The sequence below is a fragment of the Channa argus genome, chromosome 5 (genome assembly GCF_033026475.1).
Source record: "Channa argus isolate prfri chromosome 5, Channa argus male v1.0, whole genome shotgun sequence".
In the NCBI taxonomy this organism is placed as follows: Eukaryota; Metazoa; Chordata; class Actinopteri; order Anabantiformes; family Channidae; genus Channa; species Channa argus.
The window spans coordinates 1,498,533-1,514,807 of NC_090201.1; the positions used below are offsets into that span (position 1 = coordinate 1,498,533).

Genomic DNA, 16,275 nt, shown 5'->3' on the forward strand with positions numbered 1-16,275 from the left:
TCTTTTGGTGGAATTGCTTTAGTTTTGCTTTATAATGCTCCAAATGTTTTTGTTGGGTGACGGCTCTGGATTATTTTGCTACAAATGGGACTTGGCATTGTGTTGTGAAGTAGGTAGGTTTTTTTCTTAAAAACGTCATCTGAGAGCGGGAGGATACAGGGTCCATGATTTCCAAAAAGATTTTGCCAAGGGACAGTTTTCCACTTCAACTCAGTCTATTTCAAACGAACTCAGGTTCAGAGGTGGTGGTGTTTCTGGATCTTGTTCATATTTTGCCGTTTCTTAGGATATTAAAAAGTTTTCATTTGAAAGCACTAACAAACTGCTCACCAACAGTGGTTTCACAGAAAAGACTTTTCTTGGATGCTCTTTTTTTTATACCCAGTGGTACTGAATTTACCCTCATTGGTTAGCAGATGTTCCACCAGGTGCAATCTTTGGCATTACACAACTATCACAAGGGTTTTCCTTTTTGGCTCCGTTCCACTTTTTGTTGCATCACAATAGAAATTAGCAAATATTTTTGGGAAACATCAAACAGAATGTTATGAAAAAAAAAAAGGAAACTTCAATAAGGTCAAAAGATCATAAAAAAGACTTTTTATGACTTAGTATGATGTCTTTAATTCTGTAATAAGTAGCTCGATGTAACAGTGAAAAAATAGTGCTTTTTGAAAACTTCCCACAGTACATCTCATGTCCTTCATATAATTATTTTCATCAGTGATGCACATTCAGCGTGTCAGCAGATTTCAATTACATTTTGTCTACACATGACACATGTAGGGTGAGAAGCAACGACTTATTGCTCTCAACAGTTACACACATCCAAGCGAGGCAACGTTAAAACACAGCAGCAGAGTCCAAACTGGCTGTTTCAGTGAAGGCAAGTTTGACAAATGCAATTACAACAGAACAGTACATTTAGTTCTGTATTACAGACAGAAAATTGATTAAGAAAGTGAAAGCAGTGTGGCCTGATAAGTTTGCTTTGACATAAGTACAGCCACAGTTTTCATTTGACTCTAAGAAAACAGCTACAGGAACAGAGCAATGTGTTTAGTTTAGAAACTAGCTGCTGTATTTGAAAAAAAGAGCAGAATAAATAAGACACATTGTAGCATCTAAACAGTGTAAAAACATTTTTTGGTTTAAATAAGACCCCCAGCCCCAATAGCTTAGACAGCTGAGTTACACATATAAATACATTAATATCGTGAGAGTTTCAGTCGTTTTCCTGACAACTAACAGTTACAAAATAAAAGCAAATTCTAGTCGCTCACAAGTATCACACAGTGGCACCTTCACATACAGAATGGCAGTGCTTAGAGTCTAGTAAGAGCTTTAAAGAAAAAAAAAGGCTTTAACATATCTAAACACAGAGTGCTCACATAAACTTCAAAGACTACAAATTGGCAGATATCAGCAGTATTTGATGCAAGGAACTGCTTTAAAACACAGTAATGCCCCTAAAGCTAAAGTGGAACACCACTTTATTAGTTCCTCTTGTCAGACTGGATCATTCTCCACAGATTTGTCACGCAGCTCATGAAGAATGAGAGTCAGGATTGCTTTCAGTGTCGCGTATAAAGACTCATTCTTCTCTACTGCAGGGTTAATCTGAAACAAAAAAATGAGTTTAAGCCAATTAATTACACAATCTTAACATATTCAATGCACACGCATCTACTTGTGAATACTGACCTTAGTAAACACTTTTATAGTTTGGTTGAGAAAACTAGTCTCCACTTCTGGAGGCATTGGCAGGAGATGTGCAGCACAGTCAAGGATGCAGAGTAAAGTGAGGCGGTGACTCTGAGTGGTGAGGATGGACACTTTCATTAGATTACAAGACCACATTTAAACGGTCACAGCTCACATCCATATCTCTCTGTGCAAATATGTGAGCTGTGTAGAGATCTTTATAAAGACTTGTTTTAAAATGCATAAACCTAAAAACCGGACCACTAGCAAACCGTGTTTGTAACTGTGACATAGAAGTGCTGCTGACATACACTTAAATAACCAGGGTACTTGGAGAAATTAGATTTTCTGGAATTCTGTGTAGACATGCAGCAGAAGAGCAATCTTATATTTCTCCTCCACTTCGGATTTACTTTGAAAACCTGGTAGATTTTAACTGTAAAATGATACTTTCTCACTTTTTGTGTGTGTGTGTTTGTGTCGCAGTGACAGGAAAGGAAAAGAAATGAAAGATATGCAGCTGATCAAAAACGGGAACTGAGGAGGATAGTGACTTATTTAGACGTCTAGGAGGCACTTTGTGTGTAGATTTGTCTGACATTACTTTGTTTTAAAAATGAGGTGGCACGACCCCGTTAACGACCGCTCTGTTCATTCAGCCTTTCACTCTGACGCATGGTTCTGTCTTCAGCCTTTTGTTACACACGTGCGTAGTCAATTAGAGACCTGCTCATGTGTATAGATGGCAGAGCAATTGCCACTCTCTGACAGAAATCTACGTGGGAAAATAAGGTTTTCCTAATCCCCTACCCCGATTTCAGAAACCATCTTTCCCATTTATGTGACACCTAAGAAATTAGCTTTGCTGAGAGAGCGGACTCTAACTCGGTTACCTAAGTCCATGTGAATCCACTCAATAGCGTTAACTTAAAGTTACAAAGCTGAGTAACAACACTGAACATGAGCAAAGTTTATTCTACTGCAAAAGCAGTGAACACAACACACTAGTCCAACAACAGCTCTGCTTTATTTCAAGCTTAAAGAGATATTTTGGGGCAGTAAGTAACAGTAAGGTGAACTGACCGACCAACTAACCAAAATGTTGCTCAGCGGACTATAAAAAAAAACTTATTTTTGTTCTTCTGGCCTTCAGGCATAAAAATAACCCCAATGTCCTGCACCCTACAATGTTTTTGGGCCGATACAACATGCACAAAATACACAGGATTTGGCCACTACACCTAAATTGTTGCACAGCTCAGCACTGGTCCTACAGGCCTGACACATACACTGGTGAGCAGACTGTAGAAGAGGCACTTCAACTACAACACTGACACCCACACAGTGCATCTTTGAACGTTCTTGCAGTGGTGGTCAAAGCTCTGACAGCTTCATTTTGTTTGTGCTGTGAAAATTCAAGTCAGACAGTAGCATATTGTGGTTGTTAGCACTGACTTTGTTTATGTAAGTCTCTAGTGTGTCCTCACGTCACGCTATATAACTTGGGGAGCCTGAACACTAGTCATTGCTCCCGCGCTTCACCTTTGCATTTTTGGATGTGTTGCAAAAGAGGTTTTTTAGTAGACTTTCTGGATATGGTTATATTTTAAGACATCAACAAGTGAGTGTTAGCTGTGTCATCAGTCTTTGCTTCTATAAGTGTTTTTAGCACAACTACCTTCTCCAGTGAGTTGAGGGCATTCTGTGGGTTTACGTTTTTCTCACTGAGAGCTTTGACATCCTCACAGCTGATGACAGGACCCTTCAGCTGCTCCAACCATGACCACATCAGACCAGACAGAGCCAAAGGATCCCTCTCCATACACAGCCTTTCCCACGCCCCCTCTCTGGAGTTCAGCTCTGTCTGCAAAAACACCCTTTAAGTGAATCAAGCGCCACACTACACTACATTTTTTTAAGGTGTGAGAGTTTCAAACCCGTTGAACAACAGTTCAGCAGTAAACTTTAAATTTATGTGGCTCCACAAACAAGGTTTAACAGCACAAATTTAAATCACACTTTCATTTCTCAGAAAAGCAAATAGTGCCTCAAGTGTCTTTTGATGATACAGTATCATGCAGGGGGTTCTCAATCCTGGTCCTGAAGGACCCCATGCCCTGCTGGTTTTCTAACTATCCCTGCAATAGTTATAATTACCTACATGACATGTGTTGAATTAATTAAAAGCTGGAAGATAACCGTTCACATTTAGGATTAAAAACCTCTGTTCTACTGTATACTTAATGTGGGCGATATGGCCAAATCATGATTTGGATTTTTTTCTTAATTTTGAAATATAGAGAACGGACATTTGCCAGTCTGTGTGAAGTCAGCATGGCATTTAATTCATATATAATTATGACTAACCAATTTATTAATTGCTGATTAATGTATTTGAAAGATGTGCTCACATTTTGCTCTATCAACTTTACGTTTTCAACATAATACTGTATTTTTTAAGGAAATACTGAAACAAATGTATATTTGTCACAAAAAGACAATTTATTACTTTGGCTGGTAAAAAATACGCTCGGCTGTTGGCAAAAATGTGTTAATGGACAAAACCCATTTGCAGAGGAAGAAAAGTAGAAACGTTAGGTTATTGAGGTTTAGAGATACAAAGTGTATAACTACATCATAGATTAACTGTAGATGCAGAGGCAACTGGAATAACCATTATCTACTACTTTCATATTTAACAAGATCAGCAGGAGAACCAGCTCAGCAGGTGACTGACTGATTCATCATATTCTTTGTTTACTGTGAACTAATTAATCCCAGCGGCGTGTGACAATGTCAGGAAGCCGACATGCTGAGCAAATCAAATCTCTACAAGTTGGAAATCTTTTAGTGTTTTAAGCCTCCAGCAACAGGTCTGATGGTGCAGACCGAATCTAGAGCACTCTAATCGCCCAGCTCTAATGTACTCAATGTTACTCAATGGAACATCTGAGGGCCCTACCTGCCACACTGAGACCTTGGAAGTGAGATCTTTGTCCGTCAGGTCCATGGCCAGAGCCTTGGCTACCAGGAGGCGTCTGCTCTCTGGAGAGAGCTCAGACTGGAGAATGATGAAGGGAGCCTCTATGACATCCCCTCTCTCCGCTCTGGTCACTGACACATTTACATCTGGCTGCTCCTCGCTGGTAACCAGACTGCTCTTTAATAAGGCTGGCAATGTGGTGTTGCAGTGGGGTTTTCTTCCTTGCTCTGACAGATCTAAAGACAAACTGTGATGCCGGTTGTGTAGTGGCTTTTTCAAAAAGGCAGAACCTGTGTCTCCCCTTGCTTCTGTATTTGGCTCCTGAATGTTGCTGCTATTGTCCTGAAGAGAGAGGTCACAAAGTGTGGGGAGGTTACAAGCTGTAAGGCTGCTGTGAGACAAAGAATGTTTGATCAGGCAGTTGATTGGTTTGTTGCTCCTCAGATTTCCTAAATGCTCTTGCTGTGGTCCACATTTGTGAAGGAGAGAATCACTGTAGCTCCGGTTGTTTAAAAGGGAAGATTTCAGAGGATTGTCTACATTCTGCTGCTTCCACAGAGGGTCGAGCTCATTGTCACTGATTAGTGGGTGGTCATAGGGGAGACTGGCCTCCAGAGCTGGTGGGCTGAGAGGATGAGATGAGCACGGTGGAACAGGAATACCCTTCCCTCTCATCTCCTTTCCCAGCTGCTGAAGGGCCTGCTGGGAAACAGTCTTCTCAACCTCTGCCGTGAGGTCAGGGACCTCCAGCCACTCTTCCTCGATCTCCACCTGTCTGTTGGCAGCGATGTCAATGAGGAGCCTACAAATCAGTTGGACAATTTTTGGCACGTTCTTCATCTGTCTGGCCTCGTAGCCATGCAACATGTGGCGCTGCCGGGTTAGGTACTGGGACAAGGTGACAGCGCTCGTTTTGGGTTCTGCACAAGAAAAGACACTTCGGAGAGGAACTAGAAACTGGGCAAACTCCCTGACACACACCAGCTGGCCTCTGGTCTGGATGGAGTTGGGTCTCTTTGCTCGGACAAAAAGGATGGCTTGGTCAGCGCTCATCCTGGACGTGAAGACCAAGTAACAAGCTAACAACACACCTACGTGAAGAAAATGTTTTTTAAATGCAAAACCATTATGCAAAACCATTAAAGAGGCATTAACCAATTCCCCATTGCTTGAGTTACAGACCTGTTCTCCCAAGACCAGCGTGGCAGTGGACAGCCATTTTCCCCTCCTGGACAGCAAAAGACATGACTTTTACCATGTCGAGGATTGTAGTTAGAGAGGCCACACCATAGTCCTTCCAGCCAAAGTTGTAGTAATATACTAAAATGCACAAAGCCACAAGTCAAACTTTAGATAATAATACATAATCATATTGGCTTTATGCAACTAGTAAAGGCCTTTTGTGATTGTGAAAAAAGGGTTTATTTAACATTCACAAAGTATTCCTTCAGTTGGACACTCCTAGAACTTCTGGCAGTGTTTGGATGTCTGCAAATATTACTGCTTCCTGACAATCTGCATGTAAGCAGCGGTAAACTGTTTTGAAATGTGTGCAATGCTAGAACACAAACTGAACAGATGTTTTTGTGCAGAACAGTTCAGTGCAAAATGTTGCTTCCCACTTATTCTGAAATTGCAAAATGAGTAAAAGTAAATTTTTTTTCATCAACGTATCATTTAATTGACATGTGACATTACAACCTCTTTGGGGACCCTCTGAGAAGCATTTGTATCCTTCCGGATGTTATTTTAGCCCATTTTTAATGCCATATTTATTTCAGTTCTGCCAGATTGTTTGGTTGTCTGCACCTTTTTGAAATCTATGCACAGGTTTTCAAAAATACTTAAGTCTGAGAATGCCGTGGTAAAGCATTCACCTTATTCTTTTGAAGCCATTTCTGTCTTGAAATTGCTTAGGACTGCATTCATCCTTCCTTTCTCTTTATGCAAAGCTCCAGTGCCCAATGCAGACACACACCCCTAAAACATTACTGAGCCTCCACTATGTTAGACTGTGGGAATGGTGTTCCACAGGTGTGCTGAGAAAAACTCAGATAAAATAGCCTGCATCAACAAACTGTCATAATCCATGACATACTTATACTGCAGTTTACAAGGCTCAAGGGGGTTAATGCAGATTACATTTAAATTCTTAAACACTTTTGTGACCACTGTAATAACTAGTTCTGAACAACTTACTTACAATGTAGTTTAAGCAGATCAAGTTAAAACACAAACTAACTGTATTAACGTAACATTTAGCTCAAGTGAAAAAAAAAACATGTTTACTGAGAACAGGTGCACATGCAAGTTCAGCCCTTAGATTTTAATAATTCTATTAATTATTTAAAAATACAATGGCAACTGAAAAATGTATTTTATCACTATAAAGCCCTTTACATGATATCCACCCAAAGCAAGGTGTCAAAATAATGTTTCTAAGGGAAGTGTCAAAATATGGCAGCACTGCTTTGATGAGGTGACTTGGGTAAAGACCTCAGAAGAGCTTGTTAGGAAGTGCAATCAAGATTGCATTTCCCCCAGAGGTAACAAGTAAAATCCCTTAGTAATTACGTGGTTACTAGGGACCATATTACAATGCAGATAAAAGCAAAACAGAGCTCTGATTTTGAGAAATAATGTTGGCCTCTTACCTAACACCTCCTATTGTTTACCGGTTGTGTAGCGTGTTAAGATGTAGATTTAATGTATCCTCCACTAATACCACTATCCCTCAGCAAGTACCTTCAGCTATTTGCAATGTTGCAATCTCAACCAAATCCCTGTGAAATCTGCACAACCTTACAATTTGGTCCAATAACCTCAACTTTTCTGCAAGTTTGGCCAGAGCTACTGATGAGAAATTGCTAACACTATGTTGTGTTACTTTTTTAAAGTAAAACCAAAGCACAAAGGGCCAATTAGAACAATATCTAATTTCCAGGATACTGTATATAATTTGCATACATCAAAAAGTGATTAATAATATGTAGGTGAGTGCTGGAACTAGGGGGAATGTCTGCAAAATTATTGCTAAAGACTGTACAAGGCAATTCCCTGCTGCTTTGCATCAACGTTTGCGCACAAAAGCAACAGAAAAAACTAATCACTGCGACAGAGACTGCTGCATTTTTTGCAAGTAGGCCTGTCAGAATAATTATGCTATTAACTTTTCATGCAATGTACATGCATGACATCAACAATTTTTGCTGACTTTGATGTCACCCGCTGTGCACATATAAGCATATGCATACACACATATAAGCATGTGCATAACATACTTATATGTGTGTATGTGCATGAATTCACATCACAATTTTAGCTGGTGTCACTGCTTCTGTCCTCTTATCTTGTCTTTGTGTCTCTTTGATAGCAGTGTACTTTGTGGGTAGTTTGTTAATGTCTTAACATTTGATAGTGGACAAAGAGGTATTAAATATCAGGGTTTTTCCTACTATAGAAACTCTTTTTAATTACGGGAAAGGTCCCTTTCGTTTAAAGTTTAATATTCAGTTTCTTTGAAATTGAACTGAATGTTTTTCCCCATTAAGCATTTCTTTTGTTGATTCTATCCATATGCCCACTATGGCAACTATTTGAAACTTTTGTGATTTCAAGTAATGTTCACAGCAGTCAACTAGACCTTATTGGCCCCAATCATGCTTAATGTATTAAACAATTAACACAAACTCTGTTACTGAGTGTCTGCAGTATGCTAGTAAGGGTGGATGTAGAGACTCACTGCCTGCCTTCATGAAAGTTTCAGGTCGATAAGTGAAACCACTCTCTGGCTCCAGTGGGTTCCCACAGCTGGCATGTTCTCCAGGCCGCTGCAGGTTAATTATGGTCTTCAAACTGCACCTGAACACAGCACCCAGTCCGAGTTATCGTACAGAGTCCAAAAAGCAATGAGCACAGCCCCTTATTCATGAAACCTTTACATTTACTGACATCTGACTGCACTGCAGGTGAACATAAAGCAGCTGAACCACTAGTCTCACTCACTCAGTAATCTGAATCTCCAATTCACTGTTAATCTAAATATTACTCATATTTACTCACAGAAAATAAACCAAACTTTAAATTCAATTAATGTTTGAAAAGACACTACTGTACCTTTGAAACTGCTCAATTATATTATACTTGTCTATGATTTCAGTGGATGGCCTTGCCATAGCAAGCAAGTTGTCAGTAATCCTGTGAGGAGAGGACATGAAAAGTTAGGAGAGATGTGGTATATCAAACAAAATCATAAATAAGAATTAGAAATTAGAATTAAATTAGAACTGTTAGCAAAGGGAAGGTAATGTCTGAGGATTTTCCCTTCATATTACAAATATTACAAAAAAACTAAGACAAATGTATTGGCCAAACAAAATGGGGACTGCATTAAGCTACTATGTAAGGTAAATACGTTCTGTAAGATTAGGACATACCAGGATGAGTAGAGTCCTTTGATAGCTTGCTCTTCATCGCTCCAGCGAGATGGATTTTCATATTTACAGGCTTTCCCTCCACAGGCCATTGAGCATTGCATGTGACCAGGGATGACATGCCTCAGGGTCTCCCCCATCTTAGTGTACTTTGCTGTTGGGACCCTCACACTGTCTAGGAAGAAAAAAAACAAAACAGACAAACATATGTATAATTTGACAATAGTGCTACACTTTTCTCTATTTTCCTCTCATTCCCGTCATCATCAAACCCCTAAATTCCAAAACACCAAATATCGCTTCAGAGTAGTTACTTCTCCAATTCTTGTGTTCAGTAGGAGGCTGAGGCTGGTTAATGCTGACAGCCACCATGAGTCTGTGGGAGAATGAGGAGAGGATCTCCAGGGCAGAACTGCGTCTGCACTGCAAGACCTTCAGTAAGATGTCTGAGTGCCTGCGGCTGTATCTCTTCATGCTGGCCATCATCTCCCCTGCTACTAGGGCGGCTGTCGTCACTGTTGCTGCTGCATTATACTGTGCTGGTTGTACTGCTCCCTGCACTGTGAGCAGCTCTGCACTAACAAAAGCTCCTGGCTCAACAGCTCTGTGCCTGTGGTGAATCATCACACAACTATCGCCTATTGGCAAAGACAGACAAATACAACCTATCAGTTCATCCGCGGCATTTGAAATGTCTCCATGACAACCATGTCCAAAGTCCTCAGTATGAGGTAGAGAAAGGGCGATTGCTGCGTATACACACACACATTTATGCAGATCTAAGGCAGGCGATTAGTAATTTAAAGAGGAAAATGTTGTACTTGCTGGCATAAAAGGCAGCGTACATCCGGTGGCGTGAAGCAATGAATCAAACTATCTTTCTTGCATCTGACCGAACCAGCAATAGCAGTGTTCTTTACCCAGCACATAAATGACAGGGATATAACACTTGATTTAACAACACTTTAAACTACAGAGTAAACATGTCACGAAGGGTTACATTTCAGAATTAATCACATTAAATATTATTGGGGCAGGGGGCACAATATAAAATCTGCCATGTCTGCCACTTCCCAGACTGAAAAACTGAAAAAAAAGAAAAAGAGAGCATGGTACAGTGCAAGGAGGACGTTACCACCATCACTCAAATCAAATACAGAAAGACACACTGAATGATTCCACAGACCAATAGGAAAGAGAGGAAAAGAGTTAATATGGCAGGTTTTTGGTAGTTACATTCCTGGTAATAACTAAGTGCTTGTTAATAAACCAAGATGAGGATTTGTATCCACTAGTATAGGATGTAACTGTAACACAGACATTGTGCTCGAAGCCTGCTCAACAATTCAGCAGCCAGTCCAACTGAAGCCAAAAGGTGAAATGATACTGCTGGATCACTGAGCCTCTTGTGTGTGGGAGCAGCAAGCGGACTGACAAATAGCAAAGATGAGAGAGGACTGCAGCAGCACGGAACACATGTTTGCATATGTTTCACATGTTTGCATATTTTCACTGATCCAAAATTTCTAGTGTTACAATTGATACCAGATTCCTAAAATGAATAATGAGGATAATTTAAATATTACAAGGCGACGTCTGAAATAAGAGACTTGTTCAGCAGAAAGGTCTAAAAAGAAACACCAGTCTGTCATTTTTAATCATGTAATTTGTCACTTTTTAAAAATATACCAGGTTGTTTTTGGCCATGATTACTGATTTCTGCTATATAGAATAGAGTCGGTACCTATTAGTCAAATATGTTAATTAGAAATACATCATTTGACAATATATTTGCAGCGCAGTTGTGATTATTGTCCAATAAGTCAGAGTTTATTTCCCCCCACAATCAATCAGAATCAATCGAGCACTGTAAAAAACAAGGCAAAAATGTATATCAGAATATATTGTGCTGGTTATTCATCGAGTCTGACATATACACCAGTAGATCCATCCTGCAGAGCTACACTTCAATAACAGTAAAGCACACAATGACATTCGTGTGTGTGTGTGTGTGTGCTGCAGAGACTCCTACCTGTCTCCATCTCTGTCCTGAAGTCTCCACTGTGGCCTCCACTCGTAGAGTAAGGCAGGTCACTCACTATGCTGACACCAGCTGCCATGGCAGGGGGGCTACAAAAGTGCAAATAAACATTAACATTGTGTCAAAGTTAAAAAAAAAAAAAACCCTCATAATTACAACCTTTGGTTGTGCTGATGATGCGTACGCAATCAACATACAAGGAGTTTGAGCAGTGTTGCCTGGCAAAATCCCCCAGGGGAGTGGGGAGGGGGGTAGTGCAAACTGAGCCTCCCTGTCAGCAAATCGTGTCAGCCTGACCACTGCACCTCTGGGAGCAGGTGGGTGTGACTTGAGGACAACAGCGGAAGCCAGTTGCGCGTCAAAGATCGTAGGTGCTCCGTTACAAATTGCACTGACTTCAACGACAAATATCAGAGACATCTGACAATAAACACACTAACAAGGTCTCATCACACTCAATGTGATCTCCACCTTAACATGCTGAGCAGCAACCAACGAGAATATTGGCGGGCTCGTATTTTACAAGGCCGTTGGCACACACAATCAATTATTCAAACCAACACATCCACCTTCCATTGTGCAGCAATACTTCCTGAATTGCACATCTGATTTATGCAGCCTGATATCAGAGTACTGTCATACAGATCTCCCAGAGTGTCAGTTCAACTCCAGGGACCAACTGTTTCTCACGTTACACCCAGAGCTTTAATGGGCTGCACCACTTTTGCTCACTAGTGTAACAGGAGTGAAACTCTGCACCTTCACAGCTCTCTGCCTCACTGTGCTCCATTATCTATTGAGCGGGGTCGCTGTGCTTCACATGCTTACTTTTTGATGGTCAAATGATTTGCTGACCTTTGCTTTTTCCATCCTGTCTGATAGTCAATCGTAGTTAGACCTAATCAAAGAGCACGAAATCTAGATGAACGTGTTTACTATAAAAATGCTTCTGAAATTGAGAGCATGCACACAACTTTATATTAATATAAAGCTGCATGTATTTTTTTTTACATTAATAAAAAAAACTATTGCAAAAATCTAAACCAAAAAGACTTTACATTTGTTAGTTTAGCAATACATTGAAGATCATATATATGAATTTCACGGTCTAGAATACAAGTAGAAAATACAGGACACTGTACTGTACACAGTATTAAAAACCACAAAATGTTAAAGAAACAAACAGCTTCTTTAGACAAAATTATATTTATTGTCATCTTCTCTTGCACGTCACACATCTTGACCTCACCAAAAACAGGAGAAAAAGGTTAAAAACCTGATCTTAGAAGTTTCTCAGCATTTCTTCTTTGAGAGACCAGAACCAGAAGTCCAGCAAGGCCCTGGCTCAGCATCCGGCAGCTTCATGTCGAAGTTTATTATAAGTTTATTATTTAATATACCCAAAATAAATCAAGATGTGCTATGTGTATAGACAGGAGCTAAAGGTGGTCAGAGGATTTTGTAAACATTATTTTCTCTACAATTAATACATTTGGGTTAATAAAGTCTGCACTTTTCTAACTATTGGGACTCAAAGCGCTTTACACTGCTTCTCATTCACCCATTTGCACTTACACAATAAAACACACACTCAGACACCAATGGGAGAGCTGCTATGCAGCTGACCAATGCTCACCAGGAGCAACTAAGTCTTGCTCAATGACACTTCGACATGTGACCGGACGAGCCAGGGATCGAACCAATAACTCTGGGACTTAAAATGATTACAAAGTAATTATTTTTATTACCAATAAGTAGGATGTCAATCTGTGGCCACGTAGGGAAGTCAAAGATCTGAGAGGTGGTCTAATCAACTACAAGGAAAAGATATGTGGAAACTACAATTATTAACTTTCTGTTAAAAGGGGACATTTCCCCATCTTGACAGATCACATTTAGGTCCTGTACTTAATGAATAATTAATGGTGTAAAGTTAGAGCCTGTCTTTTTCCATCCGCAACTGTTTTCGGACTTCTTTTACACAGTAACCCAAACTTCTTGTTTCAAACTGATAAGGCACTGAAACATAGCATGACACAGGTTGACACATGTTTCCATCATTACAACTAGAAAGACAATTCAATCAGTTCAGCAGTCTGTCAGACTGGAGCCTGTCACCACTTGCAACTGTAGATAGGAAGCTGATGATAATGAGCTGAGAAATAAAAAGCTGTTCTTAGCTACAACTATGACACATGTGGATAAAAACATTACTATTATGAGACTGAGCTACTATTCTGACCACAAATAAATTCTGCCATTTAGTCTGAATTAAGATGAAATTTGTTGTGTTGGTGGCCATGAGAGAGATGGTGAGAAGCCGAGAGTTCTGCTTCAGAATTTCTGCTAATAAGTGTGGGATGTGAGAGTCATTTCCACTACATGTGCTTACAAAGAAATATGGCAGACACGATGATGCTCCTCACACCATGTTAAACTATGTGTCTGAAGGGATCCTCACTAGGCAACAGGCCAACTTTTAGTAGAATGAGAAGAATCTCACTCAGATCCGTACCCCTGGTATGTACACTGTCTGGCTACAGGCAAGTATCCTCACCTGGGATCCCCCAGAGGTAATAAACCACTAATTTCAAAGCTAAGACAAAAATCCACAGTGGTATGTTTCACTCATTTTATACACCCAGGGTCACTTCCATCTCTGCCTGGTAGCATTATGGGAAAATTACCAAAGAGACAGGAAAGCGTCTGGAGAGACTAGAAAATAATACATTACACATTCAGTGGTTAAAATATATATTTTTGTGTCACTGTTTGCAATTCCATCATTTTCAGCATAAAGTGGTTATTAAATGTGATCTGATTTTCCTCAAAGTCACAAATACCAACAAACACAATACTTCTAAGATGACAGAACACAAATGGTCATGATTTTTAATGTCTTTATTAAACACACCCATTAAATGTACAACGTGACGATGTAAAAAGCTGATGCTTTATTCTCTAATTGCTATTTCTCTGTAAAAACGTGACACATTGTTACTGAAAAGCAAATTACAACTTCAGAGACACAGGTCACAAGCCACATCTGCAAAACGATACAGTCATGTCCTATATTATTCACTTTCAACCTTTCCAACCAACATTTTGCCCCATAATGCCCATTAATCCTAAATGTGATTTTACTTATTTGTCTGTATTCTAGATCAGCTTCGCTGTCCAAAATAACTGGCCCATTAAGCTAGTAACCAGTGCACATGCTCTATGGGCCCAAACAACACTGAAGCATGAGGATCATTGAGATCTGTCACTGATCAACTGTAATAGGACAGAAAGAGCACTATGATTTGATTTAGTTCTCATAATATATTAATGACTACTCTGAGAGAAGGTCATTTAGGGTTACAACACATTATGTACTGCAACAACCGTCAACACTGATAGCAATAAAGTAATAGTAGAAACATACTTAGTACAGTAAAATTGTAATATAGTAATAGTTTGTTAATCATTTCAGTATAGTAAGTCTAAGATTACTCCCCTTGTTCACATGCACAGTCTCTGTATTCAAACTAAACAGAGAATTGACCTTATTAGACTTCATCAATCAGCAGCAGGAGCAAAGATTCAGGTCTAACTGCAAACATGGCGAGACTGAATTTAGATGCAATGAAAATGTGACACTCTACCCGCTGTCAGTTTCCCGAAAACTCACACACTTAATAGGGCAACAGAAAAACCTCTGATAGAAAAGGACACATTCTTACATGAGGAGTTTGACAGAAACTGGTACATGCACATCAGGCACACTTTCTTTATAGTGACACACATCACCTCCTCTGAGTCAAAGTGGTGATGGGAAACTAAGGATCAAGGATTTACTCCTGCTCTGGCACATCGTCCCCGTACAGATTGTGATGCTGCTGCTGTGAGCTCTGACCATGTGTCAGCGGAAACAAATGACATGTTGCCACTTCACTGAGCAGCACTGCCAACTCTTTTATTTACGACAAGGCTGCGTATCGCCACTTCACGTCGTATGTTAATTACTTTAAGGCTCACTGAACCTGCGTTAACCATCGTTGTAGTTTTATTATAACCACCGATTGAAAAACACGACGCTTCTTCAGACAGAAAAGTACTATAGCTTCACCTCGTGAGTGTTAGTAGCCTTAGATGAAGTTAGCACCGAAATACGTGAAGTACGTAAAGATTTAACGCTAACGTTAATTGTCTTCCTGTTAGCGTTACTGTATTAGCGTTAGCTGAATAAATCATAGTTGCTTACAGGAGGCCCAGCCTACCGTCTTCCTGTCGTCTGAATCAGAGGCTGTCGTTAGAATTTCTGACATTGGCGATTCAGCTCTGTGGAGCCATCGTTGTTTTATCGCTGGCCCAGAGGGAGCCGGGGTTCCCCCTCTAGCCACCTCATTTCATTCGCTCAGCCGAGTACAAGCTAGCTTGCCAGTTGCCAGCTAACTACTTAGCCACATTTCAAGGGCTCCGTTATGTCACGTGACTACAGACACGCCGCCGTTGGCGTGGATGAATGATGTTCATTGTTTGGACGCATTTATTTTCACATCTTTGTAATCGAGCTTTTATATCAGTAAATGAGGACTTTTTTTTTTCCCCCAAAAAAACTGACAAGGAGTGAACGTTAAAAAAGGCGAATGCCGAGAACAGAACTTTTATTCGTTTGTTCGTGTTTTTCATTCATCTGCATTGTTTTTCTAAATTATGTTACAATCCCAGAAATTGTTATTTAATAAGAAATAAAAGAATAAAAAAAAAACTGTAGAAATTAAACGAATCCCCGGTTCTTTGATTCTTTTAATTACTTCTCTTTGATGTAGAACGCTTCCTTGTCACCCAAACACAGAATAATGTTCCATTCACCTCTGACATACTGTTCTGCTGCAATGGCTGATTAAATCAAGTGGAGAGAAGATGACTGGTGACATTTTGTGAAGTGCTCCGCTGAAGCCTAGTGGCTGATTGTTGAAATTAATCTTTTGAGTTGCGTTGTTAAAAAATATTATTAGATAAAACCTGCTTGTATCCAATTGATGAATCTATAAAAACAAATATCTGACAATGAGATTGAGCCACAAGCATCCTCTTTTATAACGTATGAGAAAATCTGTCAGTATTAC

The 16,275-nt window shown here is 39.9% G+C and overlaps 1 protein-coding gene across 5 annotated transcripts; it reads right to left on the reverse strand.

Annotated features, from left to right (window-relative positions):
- Positions 1–606: 606 nt before the first annotated feature.
- On the reverse strand, positions 607–15,643 carry ptpdc1a (protein tyrosine phosphatase domain containing 1a). Of its 5 annotated transcripts, none has more exons than XM_067503772.1 (10): positions 15,424–15,643; positions 11,153–11,250; positions 9,124–9,295; positions 8,804–8,884; positions 8,430–8,548; positions 5,870–6,007; positions 4,667–5,778; positions 3,383–3,568; positions 1,705–1,815; positions 607–1,620 (listed from the first exon to the last, which is right to left on the reverse strand). In XM_067503772.1, the coding sequence occupies exons 2-10, from the start codon at positions 11,238–11,240 to the stop codon at positions 1,510–1,512; spliced, it is 2,118 nt and encodes a 705-aa protein (XP_067359873.1). In that variant the 5' UTR covers positions 11,241–11,250; positions 15,424–15,643; the 3' UTR covers positions 607–1,509. The 5 variants fall into 5 exon arrangements, with proteins under 5 accessions (XP_067359873.1, XP_067359874.1, XP_067359875.1 ...); XM_067503773.1 differs by having other exon boundaries at positions 15,408–15,643; XM_067503774.1 differs by lacking the exon at positions 15,424–15,643 and having other exon boundaries at positions 9,124–9,291.
- Between the last annotated feature and the right edge of the window lie 632 nt (positions 15,644–16,275).